General features: G+C 51.9%; 1 protein-coding gene across 6 annotated transcripts in view; it reads left to right on the top strand.

Annotated features, from left to right (window-relative positions):
- SSH1 (slingshot protein phosphatase 1) overlaps nucleotides 1-18,874 on the top strand; it is a 59,054-nt gene that overhangs the window by 26,635 nt on the left and 13,545 nt on the right. For 4 of the 6 annotated variants that reach the window (XM_036085960.2, XM_078060857.1, XM_036085964.2 and 1 more), the window contains exons 4-11: nucleotides 3,367-3,431; nucleotides 3,885-4,006; nucleotides 8,456-8,524; nucleotides 9,741-9,806; nucleotides 12,419-12,613; nucleotides 13,976-14,069; nucleotides 15,152-15,280; nucleotides 17,855-17,901. In XM_036085960.2, the coding sequence (XP_035941853.1) occupies nucleotides 3,367-3,431; nucleotides 3,885-4,006; nucleotides 8,456-8,524; nucleotides 9,741-9,806; nucleotides 12,419-12,613; nucleotides 13,976-14,069; nucleotides 15,152-15,280; nucleotides 17,855-17,901 (787 nt within the window). Of the gene's footprint in view, nucleotides 1-3,363; nucleotides 3,452-3,884; nucleotides 4,007-4,564; nucleotides 4,667-8,455; nucleotides 8,525-9,740; nucleotides 9,807-12,418; nucleotides 12,614-13,975; nucleotides 14,070-15,151; nucleotides 15,281-17,854; nucleotides 17,902-18,874 lie in introns of those variants that run through there. The other 2 variants (XM_036085965.2, XM_036085966.2) reach the window with 2 other exon arrangements.

The following is an 18,874-nucleotide window of genomic DNA, read 5'->3' as shown; positions in this document are numbered from 1 at the left end:
TCTCGCCTCATTTTGGACCTGAGTGCCTAGGTTAGAATTTCGTGTCTTACACTTTACAGCAAACACCAGGGGTCAGTCGGGATTTTCGCATGCTGATACTTGGAATCAAGATTTAGCTCTGTTTGAAGCTCAGAAAACAGTTGTCCTGCACAAGGAGGCAGTGTGGTTTGGGGCAAGAATGTGTGTTTTAGAGCCAGACAGACCTGGCTTCTGATCCCAGTCCTACAACTTACTGAGCAGTCACCTCTGAGCCTCAGTTGCCCGATCTTTACAATGGGCATCAAATACCGGTACCTCAGGCAGGAAGGAATTTAAACTGTATGCATGTAGGGGCGCCTGGGTGGCTCAGTCGGTTCAGCATCCGACTCTTGATCTCGGCTCAGGTCTTGATATCAGGGTCATGAATTTAAGCTCCCTCAGCGTGGAACCTACTTAAAAAAAAACTGTATGCATGTAACCTATTTACCATCTCATGGGTGCTCTGTGTATGGTAGCTCTGATTATTACTACAATGACTTCAAGTACCGTAATACTATAAACAGAACCTTCTCTCTTGAATCTGCTAATGGTTCTGCCCTGTCAGGAATTTAACCAGTGTTCGTTGGTTAAATACATACAGCAAAGCGAATGCTCCAGCTTTGTTCACCCGTAGTATACAGTGTCTCCATCCTCTGATTCTAACAGTGTTTTCATACTCTCTGGAGCTTGGGGAAGCAAGTACAAAGCCATGTAAAAACCGTAAGTCGGGCTGGTTCGTGCATCTCTGGAACGTACAGGAAAGTAAGAAGAAAGCTTCAGGCTTGGTGGCTTTTCCGCCCCTGAGGTCTAGAATGGCCAATGAGCTCAGCAAAGCAAGAGGGACCGTGACTGTCCCAGGACTCTCAGGAAATGTCCCTGGGGCAGGCACAGACTGGCCTTTCCATCAGTTCCTATTTTTCTGGAATCACTGTCGAGTGCCCTGGACGGCCCCCAGTCCCATCCGCAATCACGCAGAGCTGAGAAAGAGTGGGGCTTCATTCTGCCCATGCAAGACTCAGGTCATTGCAGCCAGTCCCCGGTCTGAGACTCTGGCGAGGGCCTCTACCTCAAGCTTACAGTCTCTGATCTTTCCACAAGTGCTAAGTGAACACTTCAACATATAGAGGCGGTGTGTGGATGCCAGGCTGCAGCTGGGAGTTCTGTCGGTCAGCAATTCCACGTCTCCACAAGCATCCCGCTGAAAGGAGCCTAGCTGTGTGGAAAATGTCCCTTTCATTTGGGCACTCACCAGACAAAGGGGCTTGTTTTTGCTTTCCTCTGTGTGCTTCTGTGACTTGGAGCGGACGGTGGTGGCGTGCAGGCGAGCCCAGGACCAGCCGAGGCGGGTGTGTGCCCCTGGGGCCGTGGGGTCACCGCAGGCGAGGGTGCTGTTGGGTAGAGGAGGGGGGACAAGGAGCTCCGCGTGCTCCTCAAATGTGAACTGTTGCCTGCCAATCATTCCTTATGGAAAGCAGCGCCAGTGTGGGGTGTCTCACACCGTGCCGTCCTGTCACAGAGAGAACAGACGAGAGGGGCCGGCTTCCAGCAACCCGAGTCCTCTCTGAGGCAAGAAGTACAATTTGGACGTCCTCTGTCAGCCTGACCTAAAATTCAAAAGATGCCTTTGCAAAAGGAACGAATCCAGTGTACTGATCCTTCTGGGATTCTGGTTGTGATCTATAGGATAATGTTTTGTTTTGTTTTTTAAAGATAATTCTGAGGGCGCCTGGGTGGCTTAGTCATTAAGCATCTGCCTCCGGCTCAGGTCATGGTCCCAGGGTCCTGGGATCGAGCCCCGCATCGGGCTCCCTGCTCGGCGGGAGGCCTGCTTCTCCCTCTCCCACTCCCCCTGCTTGTGTTCCCTCTCTCGCTGTGTCTCTCTCTGTCAAGTAAGTAAATAAAATCTTTAAAAATAATAATAATAGGGGCGCCTGGGTGGCTCAGTTGGTTGGGCATCTGCCTTCGCCTCAGGTCGTGATGCCAGGGTCCTGGGATCGAGCCCCACGTCAGGCTCCCTGCTCGGCAGGAGCCTCCTTCTCCCTCTCCTCCCCGCTTGTGATCTCTCCCGCTATCTCTGTCACTATCTCGCTCAAATAAATAAAATAAATAAATAAAATCTTTTAAAAAGTAATAATAGTAATAAAAGTAGAGATAATTCTGTTCCTTCTTGGCATGGCACAAACCAGCATTAATGTAGATGTTCTAGGAGTTACTCCTACTTTCTTGTAGACCAGCGTCTTTGCAGATGAACCTTTCCTTCAGAAAGAAACCATGAAATGTGTAACGTGGGGAAAAAGCCGTGTTAGAGTCCCACTTGCTATTCACTGATTACGAACCTTGGGTAGGGCCCTCCCAGCCTGGAACACACAGCCTGTTTTCAGCTGTGTTGATCCTCCATGTCTGTGGAGACTCACTAGCTCTGAGAAGCTCTCCTCCCTACACCCCAGCTCGGAGGCACCTCCCGGGCTCTGGGATTGCTCAGAGAAGCTAGAAGCTCTGCATTACTGCCTTTATAAAGTAATCATGCTTTATAATGCTTTATTGAATTCAGTTCTAGACTGATGTGTATATAAACTGCCGTGAAAAGGGGTGCGAGCCTCAGGCCATGAGCAGCTGCTAGTAGCCTTCATAACATTTTATGACCTCTGAAATTGCTTGGATAATCATCAGTGAGCCAGTGGGTGAAAATAATGATGGCCATAATGATCGAAGGAGGCCAAAGACCAGAGCCCAGATGTGCAAGCACTTGGTGGTAGAGGCATAGGCCTGGGCCCCAGTCACCGCACCTGCTACCCTCCAGTCCCTAGACTCCACGTAGTAGGCGAATGCTACAAAGCCCCGGCAGCACAGGGACCAGACGGGGTGGTCAGGCACGGAGGTCTCACTGCGGATGTTGATCATGGTGGTTGTCACGGGGCCCAAGCTCTGGGACACACAAGCGGGGGATGGGGCAGAGGGAGAGGAGAGAATCTCAAGCAGACTCCATGCTGAGCATGGAGCCCCACATGGGGCTTGATCCCACGACCCTGAGATCATGACCCGAGCCGAAATCAAGAGTCGGACTCTCAACCAGCTGAGCCACCCAGGCGCCCCAGATTTCAGAATATAAAAGCAATTTCTAATGTGTGGCCATGATCAGCTAGATCTCCCCATCCTCATCAGGCAGCATTCAGGAGTGGAGTAAGAGAAATTGAGCCTCCTAGTCTTTGTGACACTTCTCTTGGGGTGGAGGTGGGGGGAATTTTGATTTCGCGGTCTTCATCCAGACCCTTAACATCAGCCTCTTGCAGGTTTCTGCCTAGAAGGTGGGTGGGTGACCTTTTAAAACTTTCTTCATTGGTCCAACAGGTGACTTGCCCCAGCATCTTCAAGTAATGATCAACCTTCTGCGTTGTGAAGATCGGATCAAGCTGGTAAGAAGAGACAAAGAGCGGCAAGTTTTAATTTTTAATTGTGCGATTTGGTAGGGAATTATTCACGAGCAGTGGGAGGTGGGGAGTTCCTGTGTTCCAGCAGATTCTCCCAAATTGTTCACAAAAGCCAGAGCCAGGTTTGCTCTTCACCACCCACAAGGTCCAGAGAAAGGATATGTTAGATGTCTGTGTCGATCTGAGGGTGGAGATCTTCATTCTCTGGATTGTACCTGTTCACCCATTTGACCAACTTTGGGGGAATCTCCCCAGAGCCAAGCACTGTCCGTCGTGCATGGATATAAACAGACGCGGCTCCTGCTCTTAAGAATCTCATCTTAATTCCTGAGCTCATGGCAGGGGAGGTAGAAAACAAAACCCCTCGGTGTTGATTTGGTCACGGAAGGGGCCACCACCTTGAAAGGCAGGCCAGTGAGACTGTCTTTGCCTGTCTAGGCCGTGCGCTTGGAGAGCGCCTGGGCGGAGCGGGTCCGGTACATGGTGGTGGTGGACAGCAGCGGGCGCCAGGACACAGAGGAGAGTATCTTGCTGGGAGTCGACTTTTCCAGTAAGGAAAGGTGAGTCTGGTGGGGCGGTGGGGACCTGGGTTGCCGTGGTCCCGTGTCCGTGGGAGATGATGACGGGATGTGTGGTGGTCAGCGGCACGGGTGACCAGGCATGCAGAACAGTAGAACGCACCATTGCAGCTCGTGTGTGCCTGGCGCTGTGCTAGATTCAGTCTCTGCTCTCAGCTCCGACTGAGAGGATAGAAGAGTTACACTGAGCTTTGAGGTTTACCACTGGGTTGCTATCGGGGGTGCCATGGAAGAGAGCACCTGAGCCGGGGGGGCTTCCTGAAAGAGGTGACGGCTGTGGTGAACACCCAGGAACAAGCAGGAGGGAGCCACGTGAAGCGGGGACGGGCCCGTGTAGAAGTATGTGACTGATAGGCATCGTATCGAGCGCTTCCCCTATATTACCATCCCAAGTGGATTCCCAAGTATTTGTTGACGGGTCCTTGGTCAGAGGCTTAAAGGGAGGTTTGGAATTTTCCAATAACTGGAGGGCAAGTTAGTTGTATCATAGACCCTATTATGTGTGTGAAATGAGGGCGAATGGCTCTTCTTACATCTAGGATACGTGAATGTGCGTGAGATCATTGCAGACCCTGGCTTTGTGAAACCTGGATTAAGATAGGCTCCCTGTATTCGTGATCTTTAATCTACTCATCCGCCAAGGCAAGTGTGTACGTTCTCCTGTGTATGAGGCAATGGGCCAGGTACACAAAGAAGCAGCCGAAGCTGTGGTCCACCTCTGAGAGCCTATAAGCTCAGGGAGGAAGGAGCCATGACCAGATGGCAGGGCAACGGGCTCGGTGATGGAGGGGTGCTCGGGGGGTTGTGGAAGCACGGGACAGGGGTGGGCTCAGAGCGGGCAAGCAAGAGGCCTTCTGCAGCGTGTGATGGTTCACCGAGTCTTAAAGGGCAAGTGGGCAGTAGGGACGGGGCAGTGGGGGCTGCATTCGAAGGCATCTTGGGCAGAATCGATGGCAGGACAGAAAAAGCCACAGACGCAGTGAATGGTGTGGCGGCTACATGGTCTCGTCTTGTTCCCGCAAGAGAGCTGCTGTTAGGAGGGACCAAGACTTTGTTCCCGGCCAACAAGCCCGCGAAGAAAGAGGGAGGACGTTTCTTTTATGACCTTCTTCCTGGTACAGGATAGCATCCTAAGAAAGTTTTGTGCGGCACACGTAGGGAGAGACGTGTGAGCCGGCATCTGTGGCCTTGGGCTAGTTGGGAAGTCTGGATCTGGAAGACTGTGGAGCCTGGCGGGTCTTAGGAGGCAAGCTGTGAAGAGCGCCCCGGAAGGCAAGAGGGCCCAGCACCTCGTGTCAGGGCACCCCCAGGCCGGCGCTCTGGGACACGGGCGGAGCTCGGTGTTTTGTGCAGCACGGAGGTATTTAGTGTGAAACAACGATGCAGTTACATTTGCTCTTGGATGATCAGCCAGCCTTTCGGAGTTCCTTCTGGGGCAGGGGCGTTCCTCGCCACATGTGGTCCGTCCTTGTAACACCCTCCGGCCCAGAGCGGGAACCTGCCTCCCCGTGGGATGTGCCCACCGTGGAGGTCTGCCCCTCCTGCTAGCCATCTCTGTCGCTTCCGTGGGAAGAGCCCAGGGCGGTTGCCACGGTGTGTCCTCAGCATCTCATTGAACCCTTAAACCACCCCGTGGAGCAGGTAGCCCTGATTTGTGTGTAACGGATGAGAAATGCAGCTCGAGAGGTCGGGGTGGGTACCCCAAGGCCATCCTACTAGCAGAGCTGGGCATCAGAAGCCGGGCTTTTATGGTGGCCCTGCGGTGTAGACCCTGCACATCGATACGCTGCACTCTCCTCTGCACCCCGTTGTTTGTGAATTCATTCCTACGCGACCATCTGTACTGTTAGCACTTTCTGCATGCCCGGCCTCTGCTCTCCGACCTCAGAGTCTGGAGGTCGTGACCGTAGCGTTAGATGCGTACACATGCCCTCCACGTTGTCCTTCATGGCTGGAGTGGACAGGCCCGCGTGCAGGCGTCAACCCTGAGGCCGGTGGTTGGGGAGGTGGGGCAAGGGGCTGCCGAGGGTGAGTAGGTGGTCAGAGGGGAATAGGACCTAAGTGGCCTTCCTGTTGTCGAGCCTGAGTGGCAGCCCTGCAGGCCCAGGCATGTGGAGGCGGGGGCCTGGGGCCTGGGCCCTGGGCGCTCTTCTGCGGCCCCACACTGGGGAGCCCCAGGCACCAAAGCCCTGGTCCTTACAGAAGCTTTTGGCCTGCTGAAAGCATGATATGCTTGTTTTTCTCAATTCCTGACATGAGATTTTGCTTCCTTATTCCAAAAAAAAAAAAAAGGAGGGAGCGATGAGTGCTGCCCATAGCGGGTACGTACCCTGCGGGAGTTCCGGCAGGAGGATAGGCAGGGGCCGTTTCGGACGGGACGATGCAGGGGCAGAGACGGGCCCCACGGGCTCACGGGTTCTCTTTCAGAGCCGCCCATCTGCACATGCGTCGCCCCAGAAGACAGGAGCGGCCACCCCCAGGTTCCATTTTGCGTTTGGGAGGCGAGAGCACCGTGAGTGCCGTGAGCACACACAGCTGCCCTGTGCTTGCTGGCACCGTGCGGTCTGCGAAGGGCTTCCACGGCGCCCCCCTGTGCCAGGCCTGGCTCCCGTGTGGCCCTCGAGTCCCCACGCTGGCCCCACTGGCCCCTCTGCTCCTGCTGTTTCAGTTTCCTCTGAAGCTTTTCTTCTCCCCCAGCTGCCCCACCCACGTCATCCCTTGAGGTCGTTTCTCCTGGAAGACCCCATGTCCCTGACCGGGTGCCCCTGCTCCCCCGTACGCCAGCACGCAGGCCCTCCTTCCCTGTAGACATTTGACTGTCCGTCACTGCAGGACTACTGGAAACTCACACAACAGCAGATAAGGGGATGTTAGGGAATTTGCAGAGTTTTTTCAGTCGTGCCATGGTCCCCGCCTGTGCTCTTGACCGCAGGTGGAAACCCTGCGTGGGAGTCCTCCGTGGACTGAGCCCCATGCGCACAGTGCTCTCTCCAGGCTCTTCCCCATCTCCGCAGGTAGGGGAGGCCAGTTTAGATGCTGCCCTTGCTTCATATGGACAGTTTCATCTCGGCCTGCCCTGGAAGGCCCCCTCCTGCTCTAGGCTTGGGCCTGGGCCTTTTGGCCCCCCCTCCCCCCCACCGAGTCCAGTCCAATGCTCCTTGTAGCTCTGTCTTCTCTCCTCATTACCAGTCCCTGGTGTGGGTCGTCAGTGCTGAAAGGGGGTGAGTCTTCCAGGCCTGGCAACGTGTTCCCAGGTGCCCTCTGCCCTGGGCTCTCAGCATGTCGGTTTGGGCTACGAGGAGGCCCCCTGCTCGGCCTCCCGAGCACTGACACAGCAAGCAGCTCCGGAGCTCTGTGGGTCTCAGCATACGTTTTATTTTGCAGCTCTACAAAGGAAGTAGAATTAGCCCATCAAGAGTGGGTAGGAATGCAGGGGTGGGGGGTCAGGTAATTTGCCTAACACAAAAGGCTTCGTCTGATTTGACCTGAAGGGCTTGCAGCTTCCTTCCCCACAGACGGAAGCAGAGGGTGGAAGAGTCCCGCTTGGTCACCAGCACTGCAGGGGAAGAGGGGGGTCTGTGAGCTCAGAGCTCCCTGTCATAGGCATCACGTTACTCCCTGGGCTGTGGCTAAGAGGGAGTAGAGGTGTACGTCCACGATCCCTGGGGGCTCTCGGAGTTGGCCTTGGCCGTTACCGTGGTCTCTCATGAGCAGGCTCTTTCTTTTAAATGCCTGAAGAATTTTCCTAACGATCCGAGTAACCCTCTGATAAAGTCCTTTCTGTCCCTCTGTTTCTCAGTGGCACCTGTCTCCAGAGTCACTAAGCATCATTTCACTGTTAGGGTGAGCAAACCAAAAGCAGATTAAGCTCGTTTTGAAACTGCAGCTGTGCAGAAGGTACGGAAACAGAGGCCCAGAAATGAACTGCAGCCCTGGTGTTGGCACTGTCCCCATCCCCGCCACCTAGGACAAGAGGCCCGGTTGGCTGCCACGGCTCGCCTGTGTCCCCTGGAGTGCATGTGGCCTCGTGCCAGGAGTGCGCCAGCCATCAGCAGCTTCACCCCTGCTGCAGCGTGGGCGTGTGGTCAGCCGCTCGCTCCCTGCCCCCGAGAGCCACAGCCGGGGCCTGGCGTTTCCGGAGCTCCATCCGCACCTCGGTGGGGTCACAGTCCCCTGGGACTGTCTCTAAGTAGAGGTCACTGGGGACCCCGTCTGATGGGACCGTCCCAGACTCACGTCTTCTAGAATTCAGTGGCGAGTGGTCCCTACGCAGACAGCCTGAGAGCTTCTCCCTGATACGCACCCAGCAGCCAGGCCCAGGTCGGGGGGTGGTTCCTTTCTGAGAGCTGGACAGGCTGGGCGAAGGCAGGGAAGAGGGTGCATGAGTGGGCGGACCCTGACTCTGGGCATCTCCTCTTTTCTCCTGAGCAGTAAAAGCTGCACCATCGGGATGGTTCTCCGGCTGTGGAGCGACACGAAAATCCACCTTGATGGAGACGGGTAAGGAGATCTCTTTAAAAGATTCTTCCAGGGGCGCCTGGGTGGCTCAGTCAGTGAAGCGTCTGCCTTCGGCTCAGGTCCTGATCCCCAGAGGCCTGGGACCGAGCCCCGTGTCGGGCTCCGCCATCAGCGGGGGGCCTGCTTCTTCATCTATCTCCTGCTCCCATGCTGTGCTTTCTCTCTCTCTGACAAATAAATTAATAAAATCTTTAAAAAAAAAAATACTAAGAGATTCTTCCACTTTGGGCATCCTGGATAATCATTAGGAGCAGAGTCACCTGTGTGACGTGCGCACACAAGGACCAGGGATATTTGGGACATTATGTAAGGGAGTTTGGGTCTCGAAGTATCAACGGAAGAGTGTTTACAGGGGAGGTGCTGCTGTGTGAAGTTCCAGCGCATCAGGGAGCTGACATCCATCCGTTCCCCTTGATGTGTTAAGTGAATACTCGGTACGTGCCCCCCACGCGGAGCCGGTCACTGTAGGTTCACGGTTGGAAAGGACACGGCTGGAGCACACAGCCGTGGGGGTGCGGGGGGAGGCAAGCGGCTAGTGGGCACAGCAGCGTGTCAGGTGCGTCTCCGGGGGCTGCAGAGGAGGAAGCCTTCCGTGTGGCTGGGGCGAGGTAGACAAGAGAGCCATCCAGGTTCCACGTACATTTGCTTCCAGGGGAAATACGCGGGTTCTGCCAGGAGTGGGAGGAAGGAGCTGAATACAAGTTGCCCCTTCACCAGGATTCCAACGGTAAAAGTTAAATTGCCTCATAGAATCGGGGAAGAAAAATTAAAATGTGATTTTTTTTTTTTGAAGAGGCAGGATTACAATGGTTATATTTTTTTCCTTTGTCAGATTTTGCCATCTGTGAATATATTTCGCATGCAATTACAAAAACAGTGGGTGGGATGTGTGGGGCAGGAAGTAGCAGGGGGCTGGGACAGTGGCAGGAACGTGAACAAGATGGTGTGTCGGATGGTGGTGTTACCTTTGCCAGGTTTTGTGTTTTTGATAGACCTCGCGTAGCCGGGTTAAAAGCAAGTCTTAAAGATTTGAGAACACTTTTTTTTTTTCCCCACTTTTTTCCTGCTCTTGCCCTTGTTCGATGCAGCGGGCTTGTATTCCCTGCTCAGAAAGCGTGAGCCACCCTTGTCATCTGGTGTGGCCTCAGGGTCTAACTTCTCACCGCGCTTCCTTTCTTTTTTTGTTTTTCATCCTCAGGGGATTCAGCATCAGCACTGCGGGACGGATGCACGTCTTTAAGCCCGTATCCGTCCAGGCCATGTGGTAAGTGCTTTTAGGGACTTTTATCACCATAGGAATATTTTTTTTAGCTGCCAGCACGAATAGGAAAATCCCCTTCGACTTTAAAGCTCATTTTGGTGCATTTATTTTTGTGTGTATGGCAAAATGCACGTAACGTGAAGTGTACCGCGTTTACCATTTTTTAAGTGTGCAATTCAGTGTACATCCACGATGTGCAGACGTCACTATCCATTTCTCGAACTTTCTCATCATCCCATTAAACACTAAGTCCCTCTCCCCCGCCCAGGCCCTGGTTAACCTCTGTCCTACATTCTGTCTCTAGGAGTTTGCGTACTCCAGGTTGCTCCAATAGGGGGGAATCCTCCCCGATTTCTCCCTTTGCGTCTGGCTTCTGTTGCATATCTCGATGTTTTCGAGGTTTGTCCGTCTTGTCGCACGTGTCAGAATCCTTTCTAAGGCTGAATGTTACTCCAGGATGTGGTCATAGACTATTTTTTGTGTAGCCCTATCATCCGTCAGTGGACATTTGGGTTATTTCCACCTTCTGGCTGTTGTGCTTGGAGCTGCTATGAACACGGGTGGGCAAAGTGTCTGTTGCAGTCCCTGCTTTCAGTTCTTTTGAGGATGTACCTAGAAGTGGAATTTCTAGAGCACGCGGTTAACTCTGTGTTTCACTCTCTGGGGAACCAAAACTGTTTTCCGCAAACTGGACTCTTGGTCCCATTTCACACTCCCACCAGCCGTGCACGAGGGTTCTGGTTTCTCCACGTCCTCACCAACTCCTGCGAGTTAGTTATTGAGTTTTCATCATCGCTCTCTTAATGGGTGTGAAGTGGTATCTCGCTATGGTGTTGATTTGTATTTCCCCACTTGATGAATACCGAGCATATCTCTTTATGTGCTTATTGGCCATTTGTACATCTTTTTTGGAGAAAACTCTATTCAGGTCCTTCAGCCAGTTTTTCATTGGGTGGTTTTTTTGTTGTCGAAGGTACTTTATTCTTACGTTATCTACAGTTCCTGCTGCCCAAATGCCATTCCAGCGCAAATTTGCATATTCTTTATACCTGGCGCACGCTCGTTTTGTGCCCTGAAGGGAATGGCACGCTGCCAGGCACTGGGCATCTGGGAAGGCATATGACGGACATAATTCCTGTCCTCGTGGGGTTTAAAGTCAATGGAGGGGAGGTGGCCATAACCCGCGCAGAGTCACGTGTTGGACCAGGGAGCGCAGGGAGCGTGTTCTCACAGGGTGCCCCGCTACAGGATGCGGGGTGCAGGGCCCGCTTCGGGGGGAGGGCCTCCCACACACTCTGCTTTGGGGATGAGGTAGCCGCGGGCGAAGGCTGCACTGGGTGAAACAGGTCAGGCCGGTGCTTCTTCAAACCCGGCACACACACCTGCGAGCCTCCCTCATCCTTGGAGGGTCGCACAAACCACCCCTGCAACGAACTCAACACAACCGTCTCTCTTTCCAGCAGTCTGGAAAAGGCTCAGGAGAGAGCTGGTGGCATCTGACGAGAAGAGTTCTGCCCAGTGTTTCCCAGTCATTACTTTGTTTCCTGGGACGGTGAGAGTTAGGCCGAATTCTCCTATGGGCCACCAGTCAACATGGTGCTTCATTTTTACCTCGTCCATTACTCTACACTGCCCTCAATTCAGCCTCCTGGGGAAAATCACGAAATCATAATTCCCTTGATATCCCAGATGTTTCTTGCGTCCCTGGATCATTTCTTACCTCTTTCTCTACAGGCAAGTAAAAAACAGGCCCACATGTTTTTCCAAAATTTCAGGAGCAAAACTAAATTTAGTAAATATGCAGCTCAAGCCTATTCCCTGAAGCAGCCTAGAGATAGGACAGACATGCCTGAGTGGGACGCGTACAGCACATAGCGGGGGTGAGCCCTTCCCTGAGCACTCTCGCTCCCTCCGGGGCTTCCCCACTCCCACCCTTCGTCGATGCCTGGTTCACCCCCTTCACTGAGAAAGTTTCAGCCTAGATTTTTGTTAAAAAAAAAAAAAAAAAAGATGACTAAGCTGAGCATTACCATACACATTCTCCACGTTGTTCCTTCTGCCCCACTCTTCCTTCCCGAACCTCTTCTTCATTTCATCCCTGTATTAATGTGAGTTTCTCGTACTCCCTTCCCTAAGAGAGCTAAGCATCGAAGCTGTTATAACAATGACGGGCAAAGGTTAAAAAGCAAGTTATTCAGAATGCAGTAAAATGTGTCTGCTGCATGTGAAAGACTTTCCTTCCACCTGCCAGGCTTTGTGGCGGTGTCCCTCCCACCCCCCGCCTCCGAAGTAAATCTGAGTTCTTGGGCGTTAACTGGCCGAGTGGGAGATGATCGTGAGCCAGCCTGGGTGGGAGAGTTACGAAGTTTGCCCTCTTTCCTTGCTGGGCACAGTGAAGGATGGCTCATCTGCTCTTGGGTTCCGTTACCCGGCAGCCGGAAGGTTTCGGGCTGCCTTGCATCCCGCACGTAACCTTTTGCATATGGCGACGCTCGTAGTGAGTCCTTGAGGGGTCGCCCTGCCCTGCCCCGTTCTCAACCCCCCCGTGTGGAGGGAAGAGCCCATCACTCCCTGTGCCTCCCCAGGCCTGACCCTGTCCCCCCTCCTCACCCCAGGTCTGCCCTGCAGGTCCTTCACAAGGCCTGCGAAGTGGCACGAAGACACAACTACTTCCCCGGTGGCGTGGCGCTCATCTGGGCCACCTACTACGAGAGCTGCATCAGCTCGGACCAGAGCTGCATCAACGAATGGAACGCCATGCAGGACCTGGAGTCCGCACGGCCCGACTCCCCGGCCCTGTTTGTGGACAAGTAAGTGCGGCGCTGCCTCGCCCACGCCGGGCCTGACCCTGAGTCCGCACAGGGTCACACCACCCTGGTAGTCCTGGGATTGGGAGCCCCCTCTCCCAGGACCAGCATTCCAAGCAGGGGTGCCTCACCTGCTGCCCATGGGTAGTCTGTGGCTAGGGAAGGCTCTAGGACCACCACCCCACTTCTAAACTTAGAGACGGATTTGGGTGTGAATGCGTTTCCGGGGAACAGCTCCATAACTCCCATCAGCCTACGTGCTTCACCGGCTCTTGGGCCATGTTCTATGGTCTGGCCTTTCCCTCTGTTCTGAGGAGTATTATATATCCATCGTCCCAGGATCCCAAAACACCACTGCACCGGCACTGGCTGGGGGCGGCCTGCCTTAGAGGCCACAACAGTGAATCCGGGGCCTGTGTCACGTGGCCACCAGCAGAGCTCACGTGGCCTGAGGCTGCACTCAGTGAAAGTCTGGGTCCAGAGGAAGGAAATGGCTCCCCCCTTCTCTCTTGGTTAGGACCCTCCTCCCCCAGAGTCGTGTGTCCCTCTGGGACTGCATTATGAGGGCCATGGACACAGAGGTCAGCCTGAATGAGGAGAGGACCGGAAGCCACATTCTTTGAGGCCCCAAGTGATGAGCGGGTTGGGGAGAATGACAGTTGCCTTTGAATATAAAAAAGGGCATTCTGTGGAAGAATTATCCTGGTCTGTGTAGAAGCAGGGCTGATGGGTAGAAGTTACAGGGAAGCACATAGATTCTCCATGTAAGAAGGAGATGAGGAGAGCCGGACCCAGTGATGTCCTCCCACCCAGACATGTTCAAGCGCAGACAGAAGGATGTGGTTGGTGGGCGGACGTTCCGCGGGTGCTTCCAGCATCTCGTCCCGAGAGCCTGATTCTCTGCAGACCTGAACGAGGACTATGCTTTCCAGCCATTGTTTGTGCTCTCCATCCGCTCACCACTCTGTGGACTCCCACAGGAGTTCTAGACACAGAGCCGGACTTCTCTGTCCCTTTCCCCTCCTCCCAAAAACATGCACACCAAGAAGGTAGCTGTCTGGGCGCCTGGGTGGCTCAGATGGTTAAGCGTCTGCCTTCGGCTCAGGTCATGATCCCAGGGTCCTGGGATCGAGTCCCGCATCGGGCTCCCTGCTCCTTGGGAGCCTGCTTCTCCCTCTGCTCTCTGTCTCTCTCTCTCTCTGTCTCTCATGAATGAATAAATTAAAAAAAAAATCTTTAAAAAAAAAGGTAGCTGTCTGCGTGCAGGCCATGTTCTGTTTAGCCCAAGAGTATCTGGCGTTCCTGTAAACGCTGACCTCAGGCTCCCTGTCGTTCTCCATCTTACTGAATGTCCCTTCTTTCTAGGCCAACTGAAGGGGAAAGGACTGAGCGCCTCATCAAAGCGAAGCTCCGGAGCATCATGATGAGCCAGGATCTAGAAAACGTGACCTCGAAAGAAGTAAGAGAGCTCTTCCCTTACCAGGCCAGAGGTCACAAGCTGTCCATCTGTCCTGTTGCTCAAAGCACAGCAGAGGCAGGTCTGCCACTTGGCCTTCTTACCGACCAGCTCACCGACTCTCAGAGGCTTTTTCCCCGCAGGACTTAGCAGAGAGAGCGCAGGCCTTAGATTCCCACTCTAGTTTGGATCCAGCTGTGCTGCATACCAGCTCTGGGGCCTTGAGCAAATTTCCCGAGCTCTCTGAACCTGTAAGACCTTTGGTGTTAATTCCACGAGACCCACGCATTGCCCCGAGATACATCTGCCTGTTAGTGCCCTCTTCTCTGCCTTGTGTTTTATTGAAATACAGCAAACTCTTATTTCTTATTTCAGGATTATCACTTACTAGCAAGTTACTAACCCTGGACTGCCTTCTGTGTGCCTTCGAATTTTTTTCTGGATCACTTTTTTCTTGTTTCAGTTGCTTTTTGTTCCAAAGAATGCAATGAATTATAATAAGCGCTTAAACTAGGTAGATATAAGGGCTTAAAAGGGCCATTTGAAAAAGCCATATATCACCCTTTGTATTAATTAATATACATAAAAAGTCATATTGTGGGGCAACCAACCCTCTTGGGTTCCCTCCCTCTTTGGGAACTTTGTACTATCGCTCAATAAACTGCTGCCCACCAAAAAAACAACAAAAAACTATCCTGTTGTGATGCCTTCCAAAGAAAGATAAAGCTGATTTTATGTGTTCACTGTGAGATATTTGATATTTAATTGTAAAAATAGAAGTGCCTTAAACTCAGTAGAAGAGATGCCCTGCGAATCAGCTTCTTGGTATAAAATGATGAACTTTGCCCAGTCTGACTGCCCGTGAGGCTGTGTAGCCTCATTCCCACCACCTACATACGTGCTGTGTGCGTCTCAGTGCGTTGTGTGCTTTCTCTGGGGTAAAAAAAACAAAAAACCGCCAAAACAACAAGACACCTTTTTTGAAAACAACCACAGTATAAGTTGTGACTTGACTTCTTTGGAGGTGGATGGCTCTTGTTTTGTTTTGTAACGAATCACTTTTTCTGCTCTTCTCCGCTCCACAGATCCGTAATGAATTAGAGACGCAGATGAACTGTAACCTGAAAGAATTCAAGGAATTCATAGACAACGAGATGCTCCTTATCTTGGGACAGATGGACAAGCCCTCCCTTATCTTCGACCACCTCTATCTCGTAAGAAGCGCCGCACAGGGCAGGGTCTGGTTTGGGGAACATCCGTCTACAGACCTTGATTGTTTGGAGCTTGCAGCAGAGTCAGAGAGGGGGAGAGAACTGGAGTCGCTGGGACCTCGATCCTGGCTGTTCTGGGAACTCCTGTCTTCGACCCCCTTCCTCTGGCCTGCACTGGTTTGCCCTGGGGCCAGATGTGTGAGATGGGGCTCCCAGCTGAGCTGGGCGGATTTGTTTGAAGGCTCTCTGGCACAGTCCACTGGCAGCAATTTTCAGAACCTCTCCATCCTTGGTCTTCAGTTGCTAACACAGAGGCCGCATCCAGTTACCTCCCCATGGTTTGCGGGCTCAGAACCCCCAGGTACGAAAGGGCGCATGCTCGCCAAACCCCAGAATTACACCTGGGCATCACCAAGACGTGAGAAACAGTAGGCAAAACAAACCGAACCCCCGAAACCCAGCTTCTTCCCCTCTCACTGTCCGGGCGGCTACCCTGTGCCCTGCTCCCAGGCCCGCCGAAGGGACAGGCCCTGGAAGCACCACCGGGGGGCCGGGTCGTGCAGGTTCTCCCCACCTCCATCTCTTGCTCAGATGCTCTTAATGGTGTAAATCTCCATAGAAGGCAACTGGCAAGTTCGCAGAGTCCCTCAGAGAGACTATAGGGGAGAGCATGTTACTAAAATTAGAGAAGTGGTACAGTGTGATGGAAGTCAGACCCGCCAGGGCCAAGTTCCCACTCCCCAGCCGAAGCAGCTGTGTGAGGGGAGCGAGCCTCTTTGCCTTTTCTCCATTCTGTACCATGTGGGATGATTGTGAGGATTAAGTAAAAGACATTCTTAAAGCACCAAGTGTAGTTTCTGTAGGTACTAATAAATGGCAATCATTGTTACAGCAAAAATGACTTCCTGGGAAAGTGGAGGAAGTGTATTTGCTGCTGAAGCCATGAACGTCTTGTTTTCTGCCCACAAGAATTAATTAATGGTTCTCCAAACGCATGTGTCGTGATATATACTTAGTATATTAAATATATATATATCGCAAATATATATATTTAATGTATTTGTGTGTATCAATTCATATTTGTGAATTGGTGTGTCTGTGTATATATATACCTGTATATATATACACATATATGTTTAACGTTTGTATTAAAACATATATGAATGTGTGGATTTGAAGCCTATATCTTGAAAGCCATCAGGCAGCACTGGGCTCTAATTTCCCCAGGAAGTTGGTGGTTTTTCCTAGTGGAAACAACAGAAGGCAGGCCGTCTCTCCACTAGGTGGTGATCACAACAAGAGGATGCTCACAGATGTAGTGAGCTTTCATTATTTTTTTCAGTGTGGTTTGGTGGTCTATGTCACTTTTTCCATGAGAGATACTAAAGGAATTTTTATATTTGAGCCTCTCCCTCCAGCATGAAAAATCCAGCTAACACCCGCACATTACCAGCCCCACTTGGCCGCCTGGGGCCCCTGCGTCCTGAGGGGTCTGCCCTCCTGGGAAGGGAAGTTTCTAGGGAGACTTGGTGGGGGGGGTCTCTTGTTCTTCACAACTCTGTGTCATTTGCATTGCCGAAGAGCGAAGTGATAGCTTTTTCTTTGTTTTTTCCCCTTCTTTGTTCCTGGGAAGCTTAGAAATGGAGGGTTCGTTTTATAATAATGCTTTAAAAGGCATTAAATTAAAACATGTTATAGAAGGTTCAGAAACACCAGTAACTCCAAAGAAGAAAGTAAAAAGCATTCCCAATTTCGCAAATCTAGACGTAGTCACCATTAACGTTTTAGTATATTTTTTTTCCCATCTTCTGGGTTTTTTCTTTTTATGTCTATATAGCTTCTTTAAAAAAAAGAAAGAAAGGAAAGGAAAGAATCATAATGTTTATATAGTTTTGTATCCTGTTTTTCTTTTTTTAAGTTGTTTTCATTATGCGGCATTTCCCTGTGTCGTTAAATAGCCACCCAAAGTACAATTTATTTTTAATTGCCCCATCGTGTGGCTTCATCGTCATCATTTATTTTACTGGTTTCTTCTTGTCGGATCTCTAAGTTGTTCTCATTGTTTGTCCTCGCAAATAACCATAAATATCCTCGTGCATAAATCTACGTGCGAATTCTGGATGTTTCCTCAGGGCAGCTCTTTGTATGTGGAACCACTGGGTCAGAGGGTGGGAACTTTTAAAAATACTTGCCCGAAAAGGTAGACAGATTCCTGCTTTAAATTAGTGGTGTGTGAAAGTGCCCTCTCCTGAGCGGGAAGCCGGAGGTCACTGCCTCTGGTGACAGGACCGTGCTGGAGCCTTAGGAAAGGACGTGGTGGGGGCGGGGGCGGTCCAGGTTTTGCCGTTTCCTGAAGGCCAGGGGACAGCCAGGGCCTTCCACGCAGGCTGACGACGCCGGGAATGCCTCCGGAACCTGCTTGGCTAGCGGCCTCTTTTAGTTCTGTCCGCCCATCTAAGGCCAAGGGCCCATGAAATAACCCTCCCCCACCTAGGGCTGGCCCACCCCATGCATCCCCTAAGCAGCTCTGAGGCGGACATGTGACACTCACGGGGGTTTGTGTGATCTGTCCCCCAGGGCTCTGAATGGAATGCATCCAATCTGGAGGAACTGCAGGGCTCAGGGTGAGTCTGCTCCCCTCGTCCCCCCTTGTCCTTCCAGGCAGCTTAGAAACCCCCGAGGTTGAGCCCTTATAACTGCCTGCACCCTGTCTCCCATCTCCAAGGGCTGGGCTGATTTGCATAGCTAAGCAGATGTGCTTCAAAATGCCACCTCCTGAATAATTCATGCGTTTTAGATCTTAACGGGGTTCTGTGGGATTGTGTGTGTCACCAAGAACGATTCTCAGTCACACTCCAGTGGCAGAGGACAGCCTGGATGCTGGTAGGGCCACGAGCCCCCTCCTGGGCCCCACTGCCCTCCCCCCCCCCCCCCCCCCGGAACAGGTGCTGGCAGTCGTAGCGTGGACACACACACACCTGTGGGGCCAGTCGGCCACTCTGGTCCCAGGACCACTCCTGGTTCTCCCTGAGGTTAGACTTTGGGGCCTGGTGGGAATCTGGCGGCTAAATACTCAGTGTTGGTCAGAAACATGCCCATCTCAGTCTGAGAAATGCCCAGCAGCAGGAATTAAAAAAAAAAAAATGTTTAAATCTAGACCTTCAAGAACAGATGTCTGGACATTTTTTTTTAAACAACACAGCCACAAAATCACCGTTCTGTGGGTCTGACATGATGGCATTCTTGAATTACTGCATTTAAAAATCAAGACTAAACAAATCTTAAAATATATCTTTAGAACTACTGGTTAAGATGTGTTCTTTCAACAGAAAGTTTTCTGAAAATGTAGAGTGATACCATCTATGCTTTCTCTGGCTGGGAATAAATAAATGATTTTGAAAGGTATTTTGTAAAGCATTTATAAGTATTCTCTTACAAACCCTATTTGAGGTATTTTCTAACTCCTGAAATTATTTTGGTCTTCCGGGAATATAAGTATCAAGTTTAGAGAACCTGCGTTCGAAGACCCTCCCCGCTGTTTATGTATTTATTTGTAGTCTGCCTTGTTTCAAGAGGATTTAAGGCAATTCTCAAGGA

Source organism: Halichoerus grypus, chromosome 13 (assembly GCF_964656455.1).
Source record: "Halichoerus grypus chromosome 13, mHalGry1.hap1.1, whole genome shotgun sequence".
Classification (NCBI taxonomy): Eukaryota; Metazoa; Chordata; class Mammalia; order Carnivora; family Phocidae; genus Halichoerus; species Halichoerus grypus.
The sequence above is the reverse complement of the archived record's forward strand: the minus strand, read 5'-3'. Positions and strand labels throughout refer to the sequence as shown.